At 43.8% G+C, this 22,287-nt stretch overlaps 1 protein-coding gene across 1 annotated transcript; it reads right to left on the bottom strand.

Moving 5' to 3' along the window:
- Window positions 1-10,110: 10,110 nt before the first annotated feature.
- On the bottom strand, window positions 10,111-20,866 carry dyrk3 (dual specificity tyrosine phosphorylation regulated kinase 3). The gene is made up of 6 exons (XM_051416088.1): window positions 19,965-20,866; window positions 17,676-17,785; window positions 14,089-14,294; window positions 13,665-13,968; window positions 13,126-13,542; window positions 10,111-13,026 (listed from the first exon to the last, which is right to left on the bottom strand). Exons 1-6 carry the CDS (start codon window positions 20,005-20,007, stop codon window positions 12,295-12,297), a joined length of 1,812 nt encoding a protein of 603 aa, XP_051272048.1. The 5' UTR covers window positions 20,008-20,866; the 3' UTR covers window positions 10,111-12,294.
- Window positions 20,867-22,287: the final 1,421 nt, after the last annotated feature.

Genomic DNA, 22,287 nt, shown 5'->3' with positions numbered 1-22,287 from the left:
CAGCTGTAAAGAATGCCCTAATTTAATTTCCAACCTGCTAACAAGCAACCACACACATACTGTACACATTCACCTACACTTCTCTTTTTCACTTACCATACTTGTGGCTCTCCCCGTCTCTTGTTTCTTTCTCACATTTGCACACATATACAGGTCTGATTCTGCTGACCCAGTGACATCGGGCAGCACAATGCTCCAGTTCTCCCGTACAGAGAGAGTCTCTCCAGTTTTTGGTGCTTTGGCACAACACTGACTTCCTCACAGACACAACAATGTCATGCTGCTTTTTCTCTCCATGATTCACTCCAGGCCACTGACCCAGTCTTAGAAAGAGGATACAAAACGCAAGCTCATTCACTCATACAGGCACTTGGATGTGTCGGTTTTGGCATTTGGACAGACACAAACACGTAACGTCCTGTCTGAAGGCCACTATAAGGGCCTAGAATATGACTTGGCTTATAAACTGCCTTTCATGGATGTGTAGATATAGAGAGTAGTTACAGTGTGAATGTGACTTTCTTATCATGAGTGTGTGTGTGTGTGTGTGTGTGTGTGTGTGTGTGTGTGTGTAAAAGATGTGTACATATACTATCTGTAGCTCTGTTTGTCAGTGTCAGATTAAATAAAGGTCACACTAAAATTATGCTTATGTATTCACTTAAATTCAACTTCCTGGGGCACCCTGAAAGCTCCCCTGGTAGAGCTGGTGCCCCATTTACCAAGGCTGAGTCCTTGCTGCAGCAGCCATGGGATCGAATCCGACCTTTGGACCTTTGCTGCATGTCATTTCCTGTCCATCTAATAAAGGGAAAAGCCCCCCCAAAAACAATTTAACTTCCTGTGTCTGTTAAATCAATAATGTCTCAATGACAAGACACCTCTTCTTCATGCAGAATGCTACTTGATTCCCAGCCTACTATGGCTGTTCTTCTCTCAGTCCTGTCCGACCGATTTCCTGTTTTAATGTCATTTTCTTGCTGAGAGTAAGATGTGAAGATCGATACCTCTCTCATGTCTCTTGCTAAATGGAAGACTACAGCCAGCAGCTGGTTATTTTAGTAGCTCGTTAGCTTAGTTAATTTAGTAGCTTGTGTAGTAAAAACCCAACATGTCATTTTTACACATTGTCATTATGTTCACATTTGTACCAACGTGAGAGTGGTATCATCTTCCGATCTAACTCTCAGCAAGAAAACTAATACACATATTTCCCAAAATGTGACAAAAGATAATGTTGAATTAGAGTCATTCATAATTAAAAAAACATAATATTTAATATATTAAATAATACATTCTTCCTATGTTCTCAGATACCCATATTTTTGGTCTCTGTCTGTCTCCCTCCCCAGTGAGGCCCTTGTAAACCAATAATCCATCTTAATCCAAACTGAGATTACATGAGGTGAAAGAGCCACTTTGTGCATGAGATTATCCTCTAATTTAAATCACTCCCATAGTTTATGTTTGTGTATGTTGAATGTGTACACACTAACATGTTTTTGTATATGCCTGTGTGTTGCACAGGGAGGAGAGTGTAAAGTGTGCTGGTCCTTCTTTAATGAGCAGCTGTTCCTGCGGCCTCGCTTCGGTTCCTCGTCCCTTTCCACTGTTCTATGCATTAGCCGAGGTCAGTCCAGTGCTCTTTAATCCTTCCAGTCTGATCCCCATCATGTTTCACCTCCTACTCTCAGTCCACTAGCCTTGCATGTCTGCTCCACATACATACTCCTCGGCTTACTGGCCTCGTGACACCTGTAACACAGCCCTACCTGACACACCTGTAACATTGCCCCTAATCTGCAAACAGCACACTCACTTAGCTTCTACAGTATCAGTCTCCCATCATTAAAGACAGACATATATAGAACCCTATAAGACAACTCAGTTTAATCTTCATCCTCTCGTCTAGTCAGTTTTCACAAAGCTGAGAGAAATCCGCTGTGAATTACTATTGGACTGTGGGTCATGTGTTCCTAGAGTCCCGTGCAGTTGCAATTCTCCACTCCGCACTATATTTAAGCTGCCCAGCTGGCACTACCACCGCATCACTCCTCCCCCCGCCGCCACAGATGCACACACCCACATAGATGTGTGTGCATGTGCAGGGTTGGTATGATGGTCCTCTGCCTCCACTATGCCCATGTACGGTTGTATGACCCACAGACCAGCATGCCCCACTAGTGTGGATTTCCATTCGTGGAGCTAACTCCTCAAACATATATTCCCCCAGCCAATATCATGTCCTGTCACGTCTTAGGCCTAATAGCTGTCCTACTCCTGACATACATATACAGTGAGTCCACGTGGATATGCAGTACACACACCTGCTTATCTATAAGACGTGACCCCATGCCATTTTCACATAAGCGACATAAATAGACGCCATTATGGATCCTCAGTCTATTCTGCCCATACAATATATTCATAATACTGCACGGCCTGCCTCACGTTTCCAGTGTACATTTCACCAACTGACAGGATTAGTAACATTAAGCCCTGAACTCTTGAACTCGGGACTCTGTGCACTCAGAAAACATAGAGGATGGCCTACCACTGTTCAATCTGGCAGGCCTCACACTGTTTTGTTTAGTATTTATCTGTGTGCAACCACCATGAGCCAAGGTTTCATCCTTCAAATAAGACAACGGTGGATGATTAAGTAAAAGTTTGATATCTTGGGAAATATTTTTATACATTCGCTTTCTGGCAGAGAGTTATGGCACCAGTATGATCCATCTGAACTGCTTATCGGATTGTCAAATAGCTTCGGAAACCCCCTCACCCCCATACCTTTCTGATATTAGATTTGGGGGAGATTTAGATGAGAAGATACCGCTCTCATGATTGTCCATTGAATATGAAGCCACAGCTAGCAGTCAGTTAGCTTAGCTTGACATAAAGACTGGAAACGGGGGGAAGCAGCTATTCTGGCTTTGTACTTAGCTCTGAGCAATTGCCAGGCAACCAGCGGAGACTCCATTAATTCACTGTGTAAGAAACGTTCGGGGATGTAACCCCCCGCATAAAACAGCAAACTTTGACACTTTGGTTTTTGTGTGGATTAAACTCACAGTATACTGTATAATATATGAAGTAGTAAACTTCAGAGAAAGAAAGGTTACAAGTGAATTTCCCAAAATATCAAACTTCTCCTTTAACACTGGAGGCCCGAAAGTAGAAACTGAACAAAAAAGCCATTAAACTCCGCAAATGCATGTGTTATTCTTTAAGCACTTCCAAAATGTTCCTCACTGTACAGTTTTCAGTAGTTCTGCAATGTTTTACAAAATGCCTCAAGGTCTTAATATAGCACAGAGTTTCTGTGTTCAGCCACCAGTGAAACATCAACATTAACGCAGTGCAGAATGACTGAATTATTGATGCCCAGCTGATGGGCTGTGTTCAAACATTTCCTCAGTCTCTCTCAGAATATGTGTGGGTGCGTATGTGCCAGACAGAAAGCCAGACGGGGAGATAAAGGAAAAAGAGAATCCACCATGCAAAGTGTGATCATCACTTTGGCTGCCAAAAGAAACCTTCCTCTCCTCTCCTCAGCCGGTCAGCGTGTTTCCTGTCAGAAGCAGACGGAAACTGGCTCTCCACACTCTGCCATGGAAAAAGCACTTAGGACAACAATTCAACCAGCAGCTGCTATGAAGGAGAGAGGGATGGATGAGAGAAAGAGGACATCGGAGAGAATGAGGCCAGTGCCGCCCCCCGCCGCTTCCCCCTCCCTCCACACACACACACACACACACACACAAACATATAAACATATATATAGATATCTACTGTGTATTGTACACTACTGGTGCCACCTTGTCCTGCAAACATTGCCGTGTAATGTACTGTTTAATAACTTAAGGGAACATTTGAATGGAGCTTTTGTCCCTTGTGACAAAGTAATGCAGTGTGTCGTCTTCAAACTAGATTAACTATAATCAGCACTGAATTGACTTACCAAGTAGCCACTGCTGGTGGAGTACTGGCTGTTACGAGAGCATTCAAAGTACAGATGGCCTGACTGGAGCACGCTTAATTGTTGTTCTGGTTGACCAACAGTTGCATAAAATGGCGATTTCACAGAATTCTTTGTTCTTGCTGATAACACTGGCTTATATTGAATTTTATACTTGGAAAGCAGTTTCAGTATTAGTACAAACAAGACGAAGCATGTGACAGAAACTGACATCTGAGTATGTTTTCTCCACTCCACTGATGCAAACACAGACAGAGTGCACAAGCTTGTGTTGTGTACATATACACATATAACCACAAACTTACAAAGGGGCAGACGAGAACCAGACATTTGCATGTTGTTTTTGCTTTTCTGCTTTACAAATGCAATGTCCCTGATTTACAAATTCACAGAAACCAGGTCAATTAATGTGAAGTCACCTGAATGTCAGTATTGATCCGAGCCTCAAGAAGGAGAGATAAGCTAAAGGTAGCTTAGCAACAAGGGCCAGAAAAGGTTCATGCCAGCGGATGACTGACTCCCAAACTCCAAAAATTCTCTGCTAGGTTGTCCCGTTTTCTCGGTGAAACCCGAACCAACCATAAATATCTCATTCACCCAGCAACAGAAAGGTTGTGACAACATCGTCCAGACTGTAGGTGCCTTACCAGACAATACGAGTCCACAGCTTCACCACAGACAGATACACATCTAGGGCAGAACATAAACACTTTGCAGCGCCAAAGCTATTGGCGGATCACAGTGACATGTGTAAAGTGGACAGTCTTGGGTCACCCCGCTGACCAGAACATACTGTAACCATGGCAGCGTAGAGTGGATGTATGTGTGTGTGTGTGTGTGTGTGTGTGTGTGTGTGTGTGTGTGAGGCAGAGAGTGGGTGAATAACATGTAGACAGAAGAGGACGTGGGATAGTATACAGTGAATTGTGTTTTATGAAGTCTTCTGAGGACAGTACTTGGCAACTGCAGGGCTAAGTAGCCATTTGTGGCTTCCAGTAGTAATGAGTACAAATAAGGACATACACTGTTATCTCCACCTACCTTTCATAACAGAGGTTGGGCTAAGAACATGAGTACTGGCGTAAAAATACAATACAGAGAGCACTAGGGAGTCCTAGAATTATTTAATCACTGCACTGCACTGTAAATTGTATTCACCTATTTAATCTGTTTTATAATATTTTAGCTTCTTTTGATTTTACACTTTTAAAATTGTATTTTAAAATTGTATTTTTCTAATATTGCCTTTCTTTTTGTCTTTTGTCCTTGTCCTACTACCTCTTTATGTGTTATGTAAAGCACTTTGTTATGTTGACGAAAGGTGCTATATAAATGAACTTGTCTTACTCTGCAGTTAATAGAAGAAAAATATGGAACAGACAGTATGAAGATGTAGAAAGAGAGATGCGTCAGAGGTGTTTGTTTCTTTATGGATCGTTTTTGTACAGTATGGAGAGATATTAATATATGTGAATAAGTGGAAAAAATAGTCATGGGTTATTATGAAACAATATTTTATCACAAAGAATAAAACTCTGAACTACATATTTTTTATAATAAATATATTTATCCGCCTCTTCACTTTAAACAGTCGGAGAAGAGAATGTGGAAAATAGCCACCGCAGAGCTTTTGAGTGGGTGGGATTACAGATATTGCGAAAATGATTGCTTTGATGTGTCCTTGGAGCTTCTTCCGAGAGTGTTGCTATGCAGACCTGCTACCTTGAGGCTATAAGAGAACTGCAAAGACACAACCATAAAAACACATGCAAACTTACACACACATAAACACACGCACATATAGAGAAACAGACAGTCAGTTTCATCTCTGTAGACAGGGGATGAGTCATCCTCTATTCCAGTCCCAACTGTGACCCAGCCGGGTCATGTAAACAAGACAAGGAAACCTAAATATGGGGGCTGCATATACAGGCGGTAAATACAGTAACTGTAGGAAGAGACGGGCAGCTAAGGTTTCCAGTGAGATGTTGTTAAAGGTCTCAACAAAATTCCTTTTGTAAGAAAAAATAAAATATCACACAGCATGCACACATGCACAGCTCATCTGCCTTGCAGTCTGTGTGGAATGTAGATTGGTGGGTTGGGGTGGGCAAATGTTCCTGGAGCACAACCCCACCTCTCCCAACGATCTGCATCTGTTCAGCCTGTATAGACATGTGCTCAGCTGTGCATTTGTGTGTGTGACTAGTGTGCGCTCAGCTGTGAGTGTGTCATTGTGTGTATATGAGTAAGGAACAGTAGGCTGTAGTCTGCTTTTGTGCAAGTGGGGACATGTGTTGTCTCTCTTTCTCTGTGTGTGTGTGTTGGTGCAAAGAGGTGGGGGAGACTAATGTGGCATTCTCCCGCTGCTTCCATCGCCTGGTTCGTTCCTCAGCTGTCCCCGTGGACCGAAGCCAGACGACACTCATAGCTCTGGTGTGTGTCCGCACTCTGTGACCCAGGACTGTGTGTGTTTATAGTTGTATGTGTGTGACTGTATTGTCTGTTCCAACATCAAGCAAAAAAAAAAAAAAAGTGTAAATATAGTAGTGAAGAAGTGAGGACCCTGCGTTGGAGCACTGTAGAGCGGTGAATCACTGTTCTGGTTGTCCAGACAGCACGAGTTCCTCTGGTGGATCACGACAGAGCTCGCAGTGGCATCAAACAAACCACATAAAGAATCTGCAAATATGTGAACAAACAAAACATTATGTAAGCCCTGCCAGTCCCGAAGGGAAAAAGATTTTCCAAGACACATCAGTTACTCTGTCACATCCCTAAATACAGGTTGAGAAAAGTACACAGTTCTAGTTAGTATATTTTTTGACACGCTCTTTGTGGTACAAGCGAAATACACATATCTGAAGCAGTGAAAGTAAAAATCAGGCAGATTTATGTTCTTAAACTGTAAGATTAAAGGAACTGTTTTTTTAAATCATCTAGAAAAGAAGAACTATTACCCCTTTCCACCAACCTGGTACAAGTGCCTTTTCAGAGATGGTTTGCTTTTCCACAAGCTTGGGAGCCGCCACAGAGCAACGGTGTTACATCACTGTACTTCTTAATAGCTCAAACGTTAGCTATTGTTAACAAGATTAGCTGGCTAGCTAGCTAGCTGTTGGTCAGCTAACATTACCCAAGCAAGAATACCACTAGTAACGTTAATGTTTGACGTTCATAACATCCGTGTGAGAAATGAGTCGCTATGCTTGCTTGGGTAAAGTTAGCTGACCAACAGCTAGCCAGCTAGTTCAATGTTTCATTCATAACATTAACATTGGTATCACTGAAAGTGTTGCTGAACTGGGGTGGAACCAGTTTTCCTGGCTGAGAGCCGGTTCTTTGGCTGTTGAAAGTTAAGAAGTGATTAGAGCAAAGTGCCTTGGTGGAGAAGGTGTATAAGAGGTGCTTTGAAAAAGAATAAAGGATTTCTATTTCACAGGTGTCCCTCTGGTCCCATTTATGCTCCCAGTCAAAGCCAAAATACCAAAACAACAGACAGTAGTTGAGCTAATTAAAGGGTTGGTCCAGCTGAATGACCAAAAACACATTTTGTATTTTGCTTGGTATCTAGCTGGCTTTAATTTGCTTGACTTGTGACATATCCATGCTGGATAATCTACACACAGCTCCAACGGACACAAGCGAGGTGTTTATGTAATCCAGGGTAACATTGTTTCTGGAAATACACTTCTCTTTTTAAACATTGAAGTGCAATTAGTCACAACTGGATAAAACCAAAACTATCTGACGGCTAGATAGCACTAAACGTATGTGCAGTCAATTTAAACAGTGTTTTTGACAAGGTACTACGTAGCAGCATCAACAACAACATAACCGGAATAGAGCGCTAGACAGCAAGAGGTTTACACTTTGAGCCAAACATGGAGCAACAAGCAGGTCAAGATTTGTTAACCTGCATGGTGATCAGAGAGCTGTCACCACTCTGCCCCTCCTCACTCCGGCTCGCGAACAGAGATCCTGCTGTGGCTCCATATGGTGCGAAGGCTTAAGACTCGTTCTCATATGAAGGAGAGAGGAGAGGAGAAAGAAAACACCATCGAATGTGTGTGATTCAGAGAATTGAAGTCAGTGTGCCAGAGGGGATGCAGGGACGTATGAGCTTTAGACCATATGGTCAGAAGGTGACTGGATTGGTGGCTAATGGGATTGATCTAATCTGCTTTTACATTAAAAGGAAGAGAAGGAGAGAGAAAGACAGACATTTGGATTTAGGAAACAACTTACTTTAGCATGGTTAGTGGGGTTATGTCATAAATATAGAATTAAAATGGAAAAACAAAAATATAGGAGAAATACATCATTGAACAACATGTTCTTTTGGACACCAATTAAAAAGATATAATCCACCACAGAGCGAATATCAGCATATCAGAGTAGCGTCACTACTGTAAAAAGATAGAACAGAACAATCTGACCGAACAGGATAATCTCTCTTTCCTCTCATACATGTTTGTTGAACTGATCTCAAGGTAATTTGAATAAAGATGTTAATGAGGGCACAGACTTGTTGTTGATGGAAAAAGTGAGCCAGGCTAAATGACGACACCCACGTCGTTTTACCACGAAGGATCCTTCACGCTTTCAAGATCAGCTGGCATTAATAAACCTGGCTCTAATTCCCCCCCACACATACCCAAACCACCCGCTCACCATACACCGCCTCTCTCTCTTGTCTTCTTCAGTAGGTGATGTTGCTCAACCGGTTCCTCGTCCTGTTGCGTGTATACCTGACTTTTTCTTCCCTCGGGGCGTCAGCGTGCGAGTGTAAACATCCATGAATCATCAGTGTTACAGGAGATGATCAGTCTATTTCCACTCTTATTTTGTGGTAGTGTTAGCGTAGATGTACATCTCCTCTGTTAACCAAACAGATAGGACATAGGACAGATAAGAGTGGCAGGAGGGGTAGGAGCAAAGCAGGGGCAGATAGATACTAAAATAATCTTGGAATGACAAGAAAAATGTCAAATACATGAGCCAAACACTAGACTGATTTGATTGAAAGGACCCCTCTCTAAAGGTAGAAGGGGAGTTTATTGGTTCAGTAAGTCCACCTAACTTGGTCCCAAAGTCCCCAGTTGAAGAGTTATTAAACCATACTCAGAGTCCACAAGTGCCAGAATTGTCACAATGGCTCTCACAAAACTTTCCTAGAATGACAATGCTGAGCACCTGAGCTCACTTACTGACTGGAAGTGACATCATTAGACACCCAACAGCAGGGTAGACGCAGCTGCAGCCATAAATTAACAATACCACCAACTATTGTCAATGCTTGCTCATTAGCTCACAGTAAACAAACCTGCTCCCTGTCATTAATTCTATCAGCTGCAGCTGTGTCTACCCTGCTGTGAGACTTCTGGAAAGAAAACCCATCAGAAGCAAATTCAAGTATTATTAGTTACATATCGTATGTTTCACTATCTAGAAGTGCCGTGACTGCTGTGGCCTTTGTCTGAGCACTTCTAGATAGAATTTAACCTTGGATGACTACGAGTCTTCATGCATATGTTACACACTTTGTTCTGTCTATTCATTGTTTTTCACGACCTCCATGGATGTGCATCATACCAAGGCAGTGTCAGTATCACACGATGCCTTGAAGTTGTGTAACAAGCCACTGACTCATCAGCATCCCAGCATTCGCTGAATCTGTAACCTTATCGCAGACTGAAATCCAATTCACTTCATAGTGATTCACTATACCGACTGAACCAGGAACCGTCTGAGACGCACTTTTGTTTCATAACACAGTCCCGAGGTGTCAAATAGCAAAAACAAAGACTGTAACTGCTGGTTACGAGTTTCAGATTAGGCAACAAATGATCACCTGAATGAAATATTCTTATGTTCTGTTGTCTCACTATTACTAAAACAAGCCTTTCATCAGAACTGAACTGAAAATCGGAAATTAAAAAAAATCCTTTTAAAGGTTTAAAATCTCATCTGGCTCTGTCGACACTGGATTTGACAAATTTCAGACATTGACATCTTGCTTCACCCAGTATGTTAATCCACTTTTGGTTTTATAATGTAACGTAGCCAGTTTTGTCATAATAATCAAAAAAGATGTGTCAAACCAGAAATCACCCCAGAGCAGCACATTTCAGTTAATAATCATTTTTATTTTCTTTAGAAAAAGAAACTATCACAACTTCATTTGGTTACTGTACAGTTTCTCTTCTCATAGTCACTCAGTCTGATAACAGGTTGTGATTTCATGCTGGAACACCAAACACCCTCCTACTAACGCACACCACTAGTACAACATGACAGTATACAACTTTCTTTTTCTGCTTTTGCATTTTACATCCTCTGATATTCTGGACTGAATAGCAATAGAAACCACTTCTATTAAAAAAAATGGAGACAGAGTAGAAATCCCTGACATTTTCACTTGGGGAAACTAGGGACGAGAGAAAGAACTCTTTGAGCGGTGTGGTCCATACAACATGCACCTGACGTGTTCTCTGTGTGTGTGTTTTGGACAGCACCATAATTCACTGATATATATATATATATATATGTGTGTGTGTGTGTGTGTGTGTGTGTGTGTGTGTGTGTGTGTGTGAGTTTAAGAGGTTCCCTGCCCTACATGAGACAGTGAGAGAAAACGAGAGGGAGATGGTGGGGGGGAGGAGACAGAATCTAGGTCAGATTGTGGAGCATGCAGACCCCCTTCGTGGAAACACTCTATATGCATTCTCTCGCTCTCAGTGGACAGAACTGCATGCATATTCATCCATACTCGGGACAGAGGACTGTAAGTGGAACACGGTTAATATAAGATTAAGGGATGTATCAAGTATGTCTCCCTGAGAAACACTTCTTTCTTCAGTACCATAAAAAAAACCCTCCTTTGTCACTGGCCTGTCCTGTCAACAATTCCACACCTCCCCCTGAAAGAAAAAAAAAAACATAACTTGGCTCATATTAAACATACTGCCCTTCGTTTTATCCCATGATCTCTCTCACCTTGCACTCTTCATCCATTAGGATTAATGCGCCACTGCCAGCAATCGCAGCGGCCAATTAGGGGCATGAACAGGTGACATTCATACTAACTTTTACTTTCCAAAGCCAACTTTCCACCCCACAGGTGTGTGTGTGTGTGTGTGTGTGTGTGTGTGTGTGTGTGTGTGTGGCATGTGCAATGACTTGCAGCTCTCCTTCTCTCCCTCTTTCTCTCTCCCTCCATATATATCCGTTTATGTGAGCCAGCCTCACACAGCAGTCTCACACAAACCACTTTGTGAAATACCGAGTGTGACGGTGACACCTTTGTGACAGTTCGAGTGGCGCTACGCCCCCCCCGCCGACCTCCTCACTCTTTTCACTCAAATGGGGGAGTTCGGAGGAGGAAGGGGCTGTAAATAGGTTGTCCTACGCCCTCTTAATGTCTCCCACAGTAGCACCACGGAGCTAAAGCACACACACATACTAACGTCACATATTGAGCTGACATGCAAGCACCAAGGGCTCAGGAAAGGTAGAAAAAGGTCGCCATTAGAAAAGACAAAGAAGTGAAGACTTATTGCTAAAAAAAAATGTGTTCCTTATTAGTCACTACGTAATGCCGATCCCTGTTTGAAGGCCTTCATGTTGTAGATATGAGGAATAACTGTCAGTGTGTGCAGGGCCCAAACACTAGAGCGTGATTCATTTTTTCCTATTAAATTATGTTGGCTGAACAAACCTTTGCTTGCAAACTCTAACCTGATAAGAGTAATCTCTGTAGCCCTTTTCAAGTTTCACTCGTAAAAACACGTACCGAGAAAGGGCAGCGTCCTCCGAGCGTTAAGAAAGAGTGTGAAGTGAGGCAAGTGACAGTGCAGGTGTGCTTGAGTGTGTTTTACTAAAAAAACAAAACACATCACTCACATGAGAACACACACAGGTTAAAAACATTTGCTCATTTACGAAGCTGTCCACTCACACGAGGAAGTTTTTAAAAAGCATTATCTAAATCAAACCTCATGAATGGCGGTATATAGAAATTCCACAGCCTCTCAAGGAAATCCTCTGTATAAAAACTTTTTTTAGAGTGTTTCTTTTATTGTCTGTCTGTCTCTCTCTCTCTCTCTCTGTTCAGCTAATATTAAAAACCAGGAACTGGGGTGTCGACACCTCTCAGTAGAAAACAAATAAAAGAACAACCAAACGAGTTTTAAAACCTAGGCTCCACTTTCTCCTGCACTGTGACTCCTCCCGAGGAGTTCAGAGGAAGAAGAAGTGGAAGGAGAGAGGAGATATCGGTCTCTCTCTCTCTCTCTCTCTCTCTCCCCCCTCTAAGAGACAAGTTTGGGTAGGACCGTGCGAAGCGGTATGGCCTCCCCAGAGTCTCCCATCATGTTGCTCCTCAGTTTGTTGTTGGCAGCTGTGGTGCCTAAGCCAGGCCCCCCTTTGGCCAGGATAGAGGGGAAGGAGGTGCTGTGGTGTTCGGGGAGCCGTTTCACTGTCGCCCCTTGGCTCTTATCAGTCCCAGGTAGGGGCTTGGGTAGGCGCCGATACAGCCAAGGGTGTCTGAGGGCCAGGCTAGGGGTGAGACGAGACGAGGGATCCCAGTCCAAACACTTCTTTATGAAGTCAGTAAAGGTGGGGTCCTCGCAGCCCTTGAGCGCAGCGCTCCACTCCTTGCTACCTGGAGGACCTCTCATCTTGCCACGGCGGGAGCGAGACCCCGTCAGTACAGTGGCCCCTGTGGGCAGGGTGTTGGCTCCGCAGTAGCGAGGGTGGCCCTTGGAGTTGATGAAGTTCTTTGCCCTTTTGGCCTGCTCCAGGACCTTCTGCGGAGGCATGCCCAGGAGCTCCATGACACAGGCCAGCTGGTCGCCCTCGTCCTCGCCAGGGAATAGTGGGTAGCCAGTCAGCAGCTCAGCCAGTATGCAGCCAAAGCTCCACATATCAATAGGAAGGCCGTAGCGTGAACCGAGGATCACCTCTGGAGCTCGATAGAAACGGGACTGTATGTAGGTGTACACTCGCTGGTGTTCAAAACAGCTGGAGCCAAAGTCAATCACCTGGTAGAGACAGCAGAGTAAAGAATTGTAGAACATTTTTACAAAACGTGTAATATGACTTGTACACAATTTCACAGGCTAGCCATGAACGTGCATTACCTTGATGCCGCTGCGTCCCTGTTGTTTGAGCAGGATGTTCTCTGGCTTGAGGTCACAGTGGATGATTCTATGCCTGTTCAGGGCCTCCAGGCACTGCAGGATGGAGTGTGCAAACTTTCTGACCAGTGGCAGGCTGAAGCCCTGGAACTTGTTGCGCTTGATAAGCTCATACAAGTTCATGCTCAGCAGCTCAAAGGTCATGCAGATGTGGTTGCGGAAAGTGAAGTTTTCAAGCATATGCACGACATTCATGGTGCCATTGCGATCCTGCTTGCGCAGGTGCTCCAGGATGCGGATCTCCTCCTGCGCCTGCCGGTGAAAGCGCTTCTCGTTGCGCACCATTTTCAAAGCCAGATGCTGCTGCAGTTTGTGGTCGTAAACCTTCGCCACCTGGCCAAAGCTACCTTTACCAATAATCTAAAGAGGGCAAGAGAGAGGGAGATAAAAGTTGGATTAGCTACAAATCAGACAGAGACAATATCATTAGTTTTACAGACACTCAACTGTAACAGCCAACATTCACTGTTTCTGTGTCCAACCTTGAGGAACTCGTAGCGGTAGGCCAGGTGGTCATGGGGGGCATGAATGTATCCTCCCTGCTCGTCATCGTAGCCACAGTTGTTGTTGCCTCCAGCAACAGCAGGCCTCTTCTTAGCGTTGGGTCCCACAAAGTAGATGTCTGGGTAGGAGTGGATCTCGGTCTGCTCCAGGGTGGTCAGCTGAGATCGATATAGTCTCAGAGCCTGGTCAGGGGTGAGAGGGCCACACAGCTTCCCACTGTTCCCTCCATTCCCAACTCCGTGTGGGCCTGAGGATTCACTGGAGCCCTTACTGGATTCAGTGCTGTGGCGAACAAGCATAACAGAAACATGGTGATGAACAACTCAGAGTTCTGGCCACTTAACATGTTCTGAAAGATGTTTTTAAGTTCCCTCTGTGTTTTCATGCATGTATCTTTTTCACCTGTCTACACTGCGCTCCTTGGATAAGCTGGAGACCGGGGCAGGTTTACTCGGCGTCTGACCAGTGGTCCCACTGTTCTGAGTGGTTGGTGTGGTTATGGCATTGATCTTTCGGTTGTTGGTGGAGTCTTCGTACAGGTACTTGACCTTCAGCTGGCCACCTCGCACAGTTACCTGATCCCTCATCACAGTCTTGTTACTGACAACCTATTAGAGGAAGGAGAGAGAAAGATTGATAGACAATGGACAAAAAGCAAGCCATTAGAAAATCTGTTTGGTAAAATACTCCCGCAGTGAGTAGAGTGTACCTATTGTACATCTTTGTGGAGAAGACGTAGTTTATTGTGTGTGACCATATTCAACATGAGTGAAGAGAGGACCTCTCTGTTTTAGTGCGTGTCTCTCCACAGACTAGTGACACATTGTGCACAACAGGGGCTACTTGTAGCGGGCAAGACCTCAACTGAGGGGCAACTGAACAGAGTCATGCACAAAAAATGTCTTTGTTGGCTTGAATCTTGTCATTATTTCATATATAATTATATAAAATAGAGTTAATAAGTCTTTGAAGCTCATTTTGGAAGCAAGGTAGAGGAACAACAGAAATGCTGAAAACAGATGCTGGCATCCCTGTACACATTTCCACACTGGCATGGAAAGAGTGCAGAGAAAGCAAAATTCCCAATGAACTCATGATTCATGCCACAAACAAAAAGTAGAACATGCAGCTCGGGATTTGTTTTATGCAGGCCTAAATATCAACAGCCAACTTCAGAGTCTTGAGCAATGATCCATTATCAAAACTACAGCAAGCTTAGGTGAACCAGCCCAACAGGAACTAGATCCAGTCTGGTAGAAAATTCAGAATGAGGGGCCCGCCCCCAAACCAAACTCATACAAAAGGACCCACATCCCAGCCTACTCGTTTGTTTGCTAGCTGTTAGCAATTAGGTAAAAGGTATAAGCAATCTTTGACTCAGCATTGCAATAACAAAGTCCAACATTCAACTTCTTGAAAGGATTTGAACATTTCAGTTGGGGTTCAATATAACTGCCAACAGTGGCTGACCATTGTCACTAAAACCTACAACTCGGCTGTTGCAGATAAGCAATTGTTTGTGGATTACACAACCACGGTACATTTTAAAACATGCCTGCCCATAACTTTAAAAGTGACAGATCCACCTTTGCTTGGGATGACCTGAAAGGTTAGAATAGTTTCGGGAAGGCTCTAGGGCCTGGCCTTCACCCTGCCAGTAAACAGCTTCATTTCAGCAACCCCAGGAATTCTTTCCTCCTCACTCCCCGTCTCTCCCTCTCTTCTCACTCTTACCAGCGGAAAGAGCCCTCCGCAAGATTATGGAGCATAAGGGAAATGACAGTCATTAAAGTTAGATTATACTCTTAAAACTGTAAAAGCAGCGTGGCTGTTAATAAGACACGCTGACATAAACTCGCCGTGGCCTTCCTATATAGACACACTGGAGAGGCGTCTTTACTGGGTCTGTCTCTTTCACGTGACCACTTCTGATTTCAATGGCAGTGTGGTTCCACTCGTCTGAGTGAGGTTTTCTTTTCTCCCATTAGATCGCTATGCTGCCCTGTGGAGCTACTGGCTTCGGCTTGTACACACAGCTGAGCCGGTCTGTGGCTGAAACCATGTCAGCTGATAAAGACGACACAACAAGGAAATGTACATTAAAAGTAGGTGCTGACATGTTCCACTGAAAGAGGACTCAGCTTGGAGTGTGTATGTGTTGTAAGTTTGAGTCCTAAAATAGAGGTGGAATGCAGGATGGGTTTCCATACATGTAACCATATAGTCTTAACTTATTACAACAGCCCTACTGCTGACCCAGGGTCCCATGCAGCTGTTGTCCCAAAGCTGTACTACAAACACAGTGAATGTCATTGATTGAGCCCCTTCACCCACACACGCTGACACAAATGCTGGTTTAAAAGTCAAAGCTTTCTACACGTGCAGCACCGACAGTGGTAGGAGGTGCAATTAGAAAAAAAGCACGCTTAAAAGGTGATGGATATGAAAAGTAGTGTGAATCTTCTTCACCATGAGGTAATACACGAGGTGGACAGTCCTCTGTGTGCAAATCTGCATGGTGCAACAGATGGAGAAGAGCTAATCTCTTTGCTGTCAGAGAAACACCTACCTAAGTATTCTTTCATCCAAAGCGCACACTCACCGAGTTGCACAACTCTCTAGGTGTAGACCTTTGTCAGACACATCAGCAAATGATGCAGAGATATAAACTGTGTCACAGAAATAACTAAAATGTCACCTGTAGTAGTGTTGAACAGAGCAGGCCATTTACCAATCATTTATGTTGTATTACGACCCGGAACTAAGTGCTACTACAATTAGTTTTTAGTATTAGTTTGTCCTTTCCTCTAACAAAGAACAGGGATGACATCAGTTTATTACTTTAATAGAGCATGAGGCAAGCTTTAGAAGCTGAACTGGGGCGAGCTACTGTCAGTCACATTCAGAGGATATTACCTCTGTGACCGTGACAGAAAACACAAAAGGAAAAGGGACAGGACTAGAATAGAAAACTAGGCCTAACCTCTGAGCAAGCCCACTGATGGTGGATTACACAGGACAGAAGAAGGGGGGGGAATGTTGATTGGTGATTTTGTTTGTGGGTCACATTTTCAAGCCCAATAAATCTTTACAATATATCAAACCAGCCTTTTTCCCCCCTTTGCTGGTGGAACATCATTGTCTGCATGTGTGCACTTTCTGCCAAAGGAGCTTTTCAGAGAGGGAAACATAGCGGAAAGGTACCTCACGGGCCTATTTTGTCCGTATCTTATCTGTACAGTCAAAAATGGTATTCAAAGATATGAAAAAAAGCAGCAAAAATATTTACTGATCAGCAAGAAGCAACTTAGAATAATCACTTATAATAGGTCAAACTTACTGAAGCCTATAAATCAGTGAGAATTAACCTATAAATATACATGACTACACGCAGACCTGCAGATCAAACGCGGTTTGTGACTGGTTCTTCTGTTAATTTGTCCAAGCAGATGAGGGCAGTCGTGTAAATGTCAATATACTGTATATTGGTAAATTTGCATCCTGCAAACTATGAAATGGATATAAAAACACTGTTTGCATACTGCAAATGTCCTCACGGCTGGTAATTGCAGATCTCTGTATTTAGTTTGGCTGGAGACACAAAATGGCCCCTTCTCTTCAGCTACTCTGACACAGTCATGAGAGCTGTCCGCTGCAGCACATATTCTCGTATAGCCTCAGGCAGTCAATCAATATTACTCACATGATCACTTGTTATTCTCGCTGAAGGATATACAAACATGACTGAATAACAAAGGTCGGCGATAAAAGTAATAAGACAAGAGATAAGCTACCCACCCTGCCAAACAAGATTTAGGAAAAGAGGGAGGAGTGCAAATGTGATGAATGGGAACAGGGCTGAGTGGGGAATATCTCTCTGAGGAACAGGATGTCTGGAGACAGACGTGCTTCAGCACAGGAAATACGGCTTTACTGACTTTGTGCGTGCGTGCGTGCGTATGTGTGTGTGTTTGTTTGTGTGTACTTACTGTGTGTTTGGGCATGGGGGGCAGCCCAGACGGACTTTTTGTATCTGCTTCGTCTTTAAGGATGTGGTCTGTCCTCATGTACGAGTCATACAGACCATCGCCATGCCGTGCTGAAGGAACAAAGGTGAACAAATAAATCAGCGTGATGAAGTGGAATCATCAAATCTGCAACATAGACACACTCAGGGATAAAGCTTGAGGATGACGTTCAGAGGTAACGCCTACAGAATGCAATCTAATCTCCACAAAGGCAGGCAATCCCTCGTTTGTTTAAACAAGGTGAAAGTCCCATAGATTATTTCATCAATCAACTCACCAGTTTCAATGGTTAACTTGAGACACACAAAAAAAGTTTGTTATGGCCCAAAACAATCCCCAGAGCTAGCCTCAGCGGGACAGCCCCACAACACTGGACTCTGTAAGCCAGTGGAGATGCACATTGTCTGCCACAACATCCTAACCCACATTTACTGTGAAAAGGCCATTATTAGCAGATACATCCATTGTATCTATTGTGTCCAACACATTGTATCCAAGGCCAGAGCTCCAACCTGACCAGCTTAGATAGGGCTTAGGGTCCCAGATCGCTAGCGCTGCAAGTGGTATTATTGGCCTAATAGGGGTAACAGATGCCTCTGTGACGACAGCATCTTTCCGTCTGCCCATCTGTCCATTCAGGCCGAGTCATGTAGTGCACACACCAGGTGTGCTCAGAAATAGAGCTCATATAGAAGGATGCGGGTGCACGTCATTCAACAGTGCTGCGTGTGGGCGCTCACCTCTGTGGCGTTGAGCCAAACGCCTAATGTGAGATGATACAGACAGAATAGATGGATGGGGGGAGCATTTGGGGCTGTGGGAGGAAGCCAGTTACTCAAATGACAAACCTCCATGAACCAGCTGTTCATCTGAACGGCCATTTACCCACACGTTGCTACTTCAATAGAAGTAAGCTGCCAGTATTAATCTCTGATAGCTTGAAACGAGGCTGAGTAGCCTGTTAGCATAAGCCATTTATAGAGCTATTGTATTGGGTTAGCTCATTAGCAAAAGCCCAAAACTTGTGGCAGGTTTGGTGTTCTCTCCGATTAGCCCTTGAGAGTGTTGTAACCATGTGCCGGTGCGTCAGAGCCCATGTCCCCAGCTCGTCAACAGACCAGCTCCAGGACAGATTAGACCTGCTGCCTGGATACAGATGCATTAGACCTGCGCAGCGAAGCAAACAGAGGCATTAGGGCTCCACACACAATATTAGCGAGCACAGACCCCCATTAGCTCTCTGCAAACTCCTAATCACTCAGCGGGGGCTGAGCACTTTATGCACAACAGCTGACTTTGTTGTCCAAGCAAACTTTCCAGCGGGAAAAAAAAATTAAACAGAGCCCAAACTTCATACATAACCAAACATCCAGCATACTAAGTTAGGTCCAACTGGCACTACAGCTCTCCAACCTGTGAAACCCCCGCTCTCTGCACAGGGTAGAGTACAGGGGTCAGACAAACAGACATACAGCCAATCATGTGTCATAAAACGTCTGAGTGGGGCAGAGTCACAGCTTTTCCTCCAGCTATCCTCCTCTTCCTAGTGGACAGAGTGTCTGCTTACAGACAATACATCCAATGTACAGCACAAGGGTAACAGCTGACAGAGGCTTGAGAGCAAAGTCACACAAACTTTACATTTTCAACAATAGATGCAAGTTTTAAAACTCCCTAGTGCACAAAAACACACAACGAGGTCAGTGCAATATACATATAAACAATAACAACGGTGACGCGTCATGGTGCAAATTCCAACAGTTGTTTAAAAAAAAATAATTTAAAAAAAAGGTTGCTGATACAGATATGAAGGCTTATCTTAACCGTGATAAGAAGACAAATGCTTACGAGGAAGAAGTAAAATCAACACAGAGCTTCCTGGACTGTCTGCCAAAGCACGCACACACACAAGTCTCGTGAGTGATGTGAAGTTGCAAAGCGAAAAATAACATGTTTACAACCCCGCGTGTCGTGAAATGACCGCTGTGGCATTATTCATCCGCCCGTCCACGGAACGACACGACGTGACCTTTAAACCGGGAGCCAAGACGGAAATATGTCAATCAAAGCCACTCTAGTCACAAGATATTTCTGTAAATGCCAAGAGTTGATCGAGGGCGAAACTAAACGCCACTAAAACACCGAGCTGCCGTGCTGGCAATGCTTCACCTCAAACGCCGAATCCGCGTTAAACAAAAGCAAACATTTAGTAAACAAGACAAAACACTGCAGCACTTTTGTTGTGGTTACCTGTTGCTATTGGGCCCTCTGGTTTTCTGCTGATTATCATCATGATTGCGATTAAAATGTGATGCCAGCATCCGAAGTGGGGAAAAAAGTGTCAAACAAAAAGATTCAAACTAGAGTCACGTTGCAAACTGTGCTAACAGCATTTATAAAGTGTTTGCTAAAATTAAAATAACAATAAAAAAAAAAAAAAAGTTGAGTTGTGGTTTCGATTGAACTAACGTTAACTCAAGTTATTCTCTCCTTGTGATTAGAGCCCTCTTGTCTTCTTGTCTTCGACTGTAAGTATTATTGTTTTTAAACCCCACACAGTTGTGTATTCAGTGTGCCCCGGCTAACATTAGCCTTGGCTACAGTTTTGAAAAACCTGAGCAGGCGGTGGGGGTCGTTTCCCTCAGTTAGCTAGCCAGCTAGCTCGCACAGCCACAGAAACCCTCGTCCGCCGGAGAGCCGCTCCCTCTGTTAAAAATAGTTTGAGTCCAAATGTTACAGCTCGGTGGTCTGACCCGGGAGCCCCTCGCCTTTCTCTGTCGGTGCAGTGAGTCGATCCAGAGCACCATTCCCGTGCTTATTCCCGGTTAGCAAACAGCGATGCTAGCACTCGTTGCACTCCCCCCTCCTCCCCCCAGGATTTTGTCCTCCTTCGGGACAGCTTGGGGCTGCTTCGCTCGTCTTCGGGGATGGCTAGCCAAAAATAGGCTAGCTAACTAGCTGTACTCAAGCCCCATGCTGACTGCAGAAACAACCGGGGGCATCGTCTTCTTAGGAAAGCTTCACCTGTATTCAGTGCAATAAAGCGGCGGTGTTTAATCCGTCTTCTCTGCGGTACGAGTATCTTATTCGACGCAGCTGTGTGTTGTTGCTAAGGGCGTCTTCACTGAGCCTGGAGTCAGCAGGCGAGCGGAGGGAGGGAGGGAGGAGGGAGGGGCGGGGCGGGGCGGAGCGGGGCGGGGCTTAGCGAGGAGACAACAGGCGGAAGGGCGCCCCGCAGCGTCCGACTGGTGCTCTGCATGGGAGCCAGTACATATATATATGTATGTAAATGTCAAGACATTCACTGTAAATCTGCTTCATTATAAAACTGACAGTATTATAAAGTAGTTGAGAAATAATTATATACCAGGTTGTGAAAAGGTACTCATTAATAAAGGGTTTTTAAAATGATGTTGACTAGAACATTAATGAATGGTTACAAACGTCAAATCTGTCGTTAGTAAATCATTAATAAAGGGTAATTACCATTAAGTCTGCAGTTGTAAATGTTAGTAAATCATTAATTAAAGGTAATTACAGCTAAGTCTGTAGTTCTAAATGTTAATAAATCATTAATAAAGAATAATAATAACAATAATCCAAGTCTGAGGTCATAAATGTTGATAATTTGTTCCTAAATTAATTTTGGTCCATGCTCTGCATCACTTGTTCCAAAGGATAAAAGGTCAAACAATGCATTGGGGTGTCCTCCTTAAGAATTCAAAAGCTAAAAAGTTAAATTAAGTCAAAATAGTGGTTTCTATTAATGGCTTACAACCGTTCTGTAAAGCATTAGTAAATTATTTATTAACCTGTGATAGGGCCACTTGTTACAACTTATAAACCCTCTGTAAGGTGGTATTATTTATGTTAATGCAATGTTTTTTGTGATTAAGTCCTTTTAAGTGAAAAAGTGCCAATTCACAAAAACATTCACTGGTTCTGAAACTTCTTGTGAAACTTCTTGTGAAACTTCTTGGTGGTAGTTGGTGGTTTGCTTTGTTCTCTTAGTTTTGGCCTTTGGGAGATTGTGATGGGCATTTTTCACAATTGTTTTTAAATATACAAACTGATAAACAATGAACAAAATTGATCCCAAAAAGTAATCACCAGTTTGAGTCCAAGTGCTAAAAAGACTGAGATCCTCAGGCCCACACAGTGCTGTTGGTCATTCACTTTGCAATACCCTGTGAGGAAAGCTGAACGGTGCACTGAAACTGGAGAGGGTATGGAGATCTATACAGGGCTAGATATAGTTAGGGGCAGGGCAGAGGACAGACGAAGTGAGACCGGGCAGGCATGAGAAGGGGAATAGGCTAAATTCAGACAGTGATACATGCTGGGCAGAGGGTCATGCTAATCTTAGCTCTTTCTCAGAGGTGAGAAGAGGGGTCTGTCTATATTTGCTGCCATAAATAAGCATACTGACACAGTTTCAGACGGCTCTCTGGGCAAAAGCCAGCCCTTAAGGCCAGCTTGGCCATGCTGATTATTCTTAGATGGTGGTGTATAGAGAGAGTAGAGTGACAATGCCTATAAACTGATCTGCTTATTGCACTTTCCTTTCAAAAGG

The sequence above is a fragment of the Dicentrarchus labrax genome, unplaced genomic scaffold (assembly GCF_905237075.1).
Source record: "Dicentrarchus labrax unplaced genomic scaffold, dlabrax2021, whole genome shotgun sequence".
Classification (NCBI taxonomy): Eukaryota; Metazoa; Chordata; class Actinopteri; family Moronidae; genus Dicentrarchus; species Dicentrarchus labrax.
This window is presented reverse-complemented; position numbering and strand designations above follow the sequence as displayed.

Coding starts and splice junctions, on each gene's coding strand:
- dyrk3 (XM_051416088.1), bottom strand. CDS start 20,007: ATGATGATAATCAGCAGAAAACCAGAGGGCCCAATAGCAACAG. Junction 14,295..17,675: donor CCCCCATGCCCAAACACACA/GTAAGTACACAC, acceptor TTCCTCTAATAG/GTTGTCAGTAACAAGACTGT. Junction 13,027..13,125: donor AGGGACGCAGCGGCATCAAG/GTAATGCACGTT, acceptor TGTCTCTACCAG/GTGATTGACTTTGGCTCCAG.